Below are 5689 nucleotides of genomic sequence, written 5' to 3' on the forward strand. Positions count from 1 at the left end.
GATGCATGGTTAATTTGTGTCCGATGTACGGTGAAATACACATACCAGTTAAAAACAACTCTAAAAAATATTATACAAACACTGAGGTAAATTTTTTGAAAAATTCCTGTTAAATTATCAATCATTGACAAATTTTACGCAGGTCCGACCCGTTCCGTTGACGTCTATTTAAAAGAACGACAACTCTAAAAATTGCAAAATCGTAAAATTCTGGTTACCTCCCTTCGATGATGCAAAATATGACGTAATTTCAAGGCCATTCTTGTGGTATTTTTATCACATCATGAAAAAAAAAATCGGCATCATTAAATAGTTTAATTCTTCACCTTTAAGACAGAAACAAGTAAAAACACGGGATGACTCAGGTTCAATGACAGTTTATTGCATAAAGTTGTCCGAAGCAAGGTATGTGTCCGATGCATGGTTAACTCACCCTAAATTCGAATTTTTTCAAATATTCATTTTGTATAAAAACTACATGTAAGAAGCTTTTTCAATTAAATTGACATAATTTTTAAATTAAATGATTTTTTTTATATAATACATGTAGACTTAATTGGTCTATATTCAAAGATCACCATGTTAGCATGACATTCCAGATATACATCTTAAATAATATAATTATAATATAAATAATATAATTAAATAATTAAGTAATATTTTTGCATTATAGGAATTTGTGCTTGCTTCAGAAAGCAACTTACTTTGGCAAATCATAACTACAAAGTTTATCAAAAGGAGGAGAATGTTATAGAAGATGTAAGTTTGTATGTAATGAAAAATATACACAAGGCAATTTAATATTTAAAAAAAACATATATTTTTGGTAACGTTGTACACAGTGGCGCATCCAGGAATCTTGAAAAGGGGAAGGGACCAGTTTGGTGTCGGGGTAGGGGCTCAAGGCCACACCAAAAAATTGATTTATTAAATCTGATGTATATTTTGGAAACAAAAGGGGGGGGGCCTCTAAATCCGCCAGTGGTACAGTTTAAAATCTGATTTGGCCAAAAAAGTAGTACCGGTAGGTGGTGGGTAAAAATTAGAGATGGTCGACTTAATGGAAACACATAGAAAAATTTTTTAGCCTAAAAAGAAGTCATATAATTCAGATTCACTGTAAAAGAAGAAAACATATTTAACTGTATTCTCTATTGAGAAGTTGATGGCTCGTTTTAATACTCCCCCTGAGAGGGAGTATTAAAACGAGCCATCAGCTTCTCAATAGAGAATAATTTAACTGCAGCTATAAATACACACTAATAAGATATAAATATAATATACCCATGTAAATGTATGTATTCATGATTGACAATTAGAATGAATTTCTTTAATTTAAAAAAAAATATTTTAAACATATTTTAGATGTACTGGTGCTTTGAAAAAAAGAAGATGAAAAGATACCGGTACATAAAGAGAACCTTTTTTCTTGTGTTTTTATCATCTTTATTTCAACACAAAGGCTAAATACCAGAAGCAGGAGGCAGTTACAAAATTAACTAATGGAGAAAGAAACCTTGCAATTGACCGTGAGAACTGAACATCGGACAGTATCTTAACTGAACAATATTCTTTTGGAGAAGATTCTGTTAGAGCATGGGGACAGTTTTTGGAGTAGGTGATGGTAAATTGTTTCAGTTACTTTTACCTTGCAATTGGGTACACTGAAAATACTGTATGTGTACATAAATTGGCGTATTCAAAATTTAGCGCAATCACTGGGTATGGAGTGGTTGGCATAATCATGAATTAGCGCTACATACGTCTGCGCCATGTATTGTATTTATTAATGGTTTATTTACGGTGTTCATTAATTAGCAAATTGTTGTCTGCGTTCAAGGCGATAAAATATGAAGAACAGGTGCTTGAGGATGGGACCCCCTCCCCCGCGTTCCGTACCCCAAGGGTTCTCCCCAACTTTTTTTAATAGAATATATTTCTATGACTTATTCACAAAGTATTACAATTGAAAAATCCAAAATATAATTTAAGACTAACCTTTTAAAAAAAATCATACTTTCTGATACTAAAAGTTATCTTTTATAAAAATAAATAAAACAATGAACTTCATGTGTATAAACTATAAAAAAAAAAGGTGGATTAACTGGAACCAGATATTTGAAAACATAAACATATAGATAAATTTATGTCATCTACATTATTATTTTAGTATATCTTGTGTATTCATATTTTTTTAATTTCATGTTTATTCCTAAAAATCTGTATGTAACCATTCCAGCCGTGGTGTATCGGTGTTTGTGTATGTGTATGTATGTTTGTTTATGTCTAAAGTCAATTAAAAAAAAAACAAACAAAAAAAAACTTTGGAAATGAGTCATAGAAAAATATTTTATATAAAAAAGGCGGGGAGAACCCTTGGGGTATGGAATGCAGGGGGGGGGGGGGCACGTGATAGGAAGCCTGCTTTTTAAAGTACACATGCAGGAATTCTGAGGCAATTTATTTGGAGGTGTAAATACTAACTTATACTAGCTTAGTATTATATACATTTTAATAAAAATAAATATGCTTATTTACTTGTATTTGTTATCACATGAAAAATGTAGTAGATATTAAACAATTGATTTTTTAATAGTAAATGTACATGTATGTTTTTTTATTCCAGGGGAAAAGATAAAGATGATTATTTCAAGTTTCACTTTTCAAACCCATTTAAAATTCTTCTTGACTGGTCAGACACAACACCACATAATGGCCAACCTCTGATGTAAAGAGAAATCATGGAAACATCAAGCCTACCTGTTTCTATTGTCTACAAAATTGCTATATAGCAGTCATTTTCTACATTTTGTTTATCTCTAAATACACATTTTGGATAATGTTTAGATGTAGATTCTTGCTTGATTAATAATTTGAAGAAAAAAAAAACTGTTTTTAAAAGTAACGATAAAATTATACATATACATATGAATATGTGTATGTTTTTTGATTGTAAGAATATACATTAATGGTTTTATTTTTAATGGGGTGTTAATTTATGGTCAGTCTAAATAATTCTAAATTTCTTTATCCAAATAAAATTGATATCTAAAGATTTGCATCTGGGAACAAGCAAAATTTAAATGGAGGAAATTAACATTAGCTTATCAAATTTCAAACCTGCTAAATTAATATCTACCTACCTATGCATGAAAAAGTAATAATTTATTTTTTTTTTTTTTTTTGGTTGAAAAGTATCATTAGAGTTTTTATCCATTATCTTTTTCCATTTTTTATGTAGTATTTGAAAATGTTGTTTACTGAAATAAGTTCCAGTGAAAAGTTGAATGGCTAATTTTCTTTAGATTTTGAGTTACCTGCCCTTTGTAAAGGATCATAGAGAAACAATAATAATTCATTTAATTTTGTTTTATCTTATTTATTATCTTTAATAATATTTACTTATCATTCCGTTTGACTTATCTATTCGTGAGAAAAATGTTTGGAAAAGAAATTTTATGAAACAACCAGAGTCTAGTAACATTTTGAACAAAATATTATTTGGCAAAATGCCAATTTTCGAAGTTAAAAATACCAAAAACGAAAAAAATCCCCACTCTACTTTTCATAAAAGTTAACTAATATTATTATGGTGTTTCTAAAATTTCAGGTGATTTTTTCTTGAATTGCCTGCATTTCTTGAAAAACTTCCTGAAATATAGGGTAAAAACGACCATTTTCAAAATGTAAGAATTTGGTCATCTTTGAGCCATCAATTGAAGAATTTGCAGTGACTTGTAGAATTTTTTTTAATTGTGTTATATAGTGCTTCATTTGTTCTATTCATGTAATGTATGAATTATCTCAAAATAATAAAGATAATTAAACCACATGAAATCAAGTATATAGCATTTTTATGCTTGAATTGAGAGTAAATGGGGCAAAAATCTATATTAGCCCGTTACCATGGCAACCAAGGTAGTAACCCTAATTTTGAGTGTTGATTATGTCATAATGTATGGGCATTAACCACCTGAAAAAGTTTCATGAAAATCGCTCATGGTGTGTGCCACAGCCCTACAGTAAAATTTTGGTCCTTACAGAGAATTGATGTTAATCAGTGCAGGTAAGAACAAAATGTTTCTGTCTCTTAACAAAATTTCCTAATATTAATGTTTGTCCATTACAGCGTTAGTAATTCCGGTTACTTTCTATCTTTGCTGATTTGTGAAGTTCTGACTGTTCAAGCATGGGAAGTCGCAGCTCGACCTTTGAAGGTCAGCTTCTATCTGTATTATTCTACATATATGTACTTAACATCGATAATTCCCTTATGATAATTTCTGTGTCTTGGGAAAAAAAATACCAGTGTATATTAGTATATTTTTCTTTCCATTTTCTATACCGATGCAGATTGCAATGAATATAAAAAATAAATAAATAAATCAAAGGCATGTGTAAATAAATCGATTTGTTTAAAAGGACTTTCCAAATTTTGTCTTATTGTTTGTCTTGATGTTTTCTCTAGCTCAAGAGAGAAATGACAACCAGTGTCCCTTTTCTGAGAAGTGGAAAAATGAGCTTGGTTCGATATTATCAATTACATGCAAGGGAGAAAGCATCGTAGGTAAATATAACAGAGCCGTCGGAAAGGCTGAACACGATTACCATCTTGCAGGAAAGTATGAACTGCTAAAAGGGGATGACTGCATGTTGGGATGGTCTGTAGCTTGGAAAAATCAATATAAAGATGCAAAGTCTGTCACCAGCTGGACAGGGGTTTATTATAAGAAGGATGACAAAATCAAGACTCAGTGGGTTCTTGGTGCTTACAAAGAACCTAACGATTACTGGAACACTTTCAACACCAATCAGGACGTATTTAGCAGAGTTAAATAGTGCTCGATTTCATGGGTGGATGGGTTTTTTTTTCTTTTGAGATACGTATATATCTTTTATTCAAACAATTTTTATCTTGTGGAATTAATGGTTATTTAAGATTCGGAGATGGATTATACGCTCCATCTACTTGTAATTGTATTGCATCAACATAGTAATGTGTAAATCGAAATTAAAAAAAAAATCAGTATTTTCCTGGCGGCATGTGAGAATGGATTGTTGCAAAAAAGTCATATGGGGGACACTATTTTGAAATCTTTGTGTTCTCATCTCAGTTACTTTTTTAGTGCTGTGCAAGTCAAAACATATCAGAATGTTATAAAGTTACCTATACATGTATTTTTTTTTTACAAAAAAAAAATGTGTTGCAATACTAGGTATCGAAACCTGTGATTCCTCTATGACACTGAGGCGATGTCAAAAGGGAGTATTAAAAAAATGACTGTATGCAGTGAAGAGTAATAGAAATTATTATTTCAACAGTTTTTATATTGATATACCTTTAAATTAGTGAGAAATTTTGATTAAATGATTTTGCATATCATAGATATAATAAGGAACAAGATCAACTGTACTGCTAGACATTATAAAGACTTTCCGATAGATAGTTTACAGACGGTTTCACAAAAGTTCCGGATTTACAATTATTCAATTTCACACACTGACAAACACAAAAATGCGAACGATTCTTGTATTGATGCCTTCTACAACACCTCTCACTGAATTATCAAATGTCATTTAAATCTCCCGGATATACTTTTAATAGCTGTGTACTTCTTGTATTTACTAGATGTATGGTTATGACTTGAGATATTCGGAGAAAAAATAACTTTTTTCAAAAAAAGATGAA

At 30.5% G+C, this 5689-nt stretch overlaps 1 protein-coding gene across 1 annotated transcript; it reads left to right on the plus strand.

Moving 5' to 3' along the window:
* Positions 1-4189: 4189 nt before the first annotated feature.
* LOC133180586 (streptavidin-V2-like) lies at positions 4190-4839 on the plus strand. Its single transcript, XM_061315064.1, has 2 exons — positions 4190-4217; positions 4469-4839. Exons 1-2 carry the CDS (start codon positions 4190-4192, stop codon positions 4837-4839), a joined length of 399 nt encoding a protein of 132 aa, XP_061171048.1.
* The last annotated feature ends 850 nt before the right edge of the window (positions 4840-5689 follow it).

Source organism: Saccostrea echinata, unplaced genomic scaffold, assembly GCF_033153115.1.
Source record: "Saccostrea echinata isolate AGI-Se365-2 ecotype Australia unplaced genomic scaffold, CSIRO_AGI_Sech_v1 ptg000007l, whole genome shotgun sequence".
Classification (NCBI taxonomy): domain Eukaryota; kingdom Metazoa; phylum Mollusca; class Bivalvia; order Ostreida; family Ostreidae; genus Saccostrea; species Saccostrea echinata.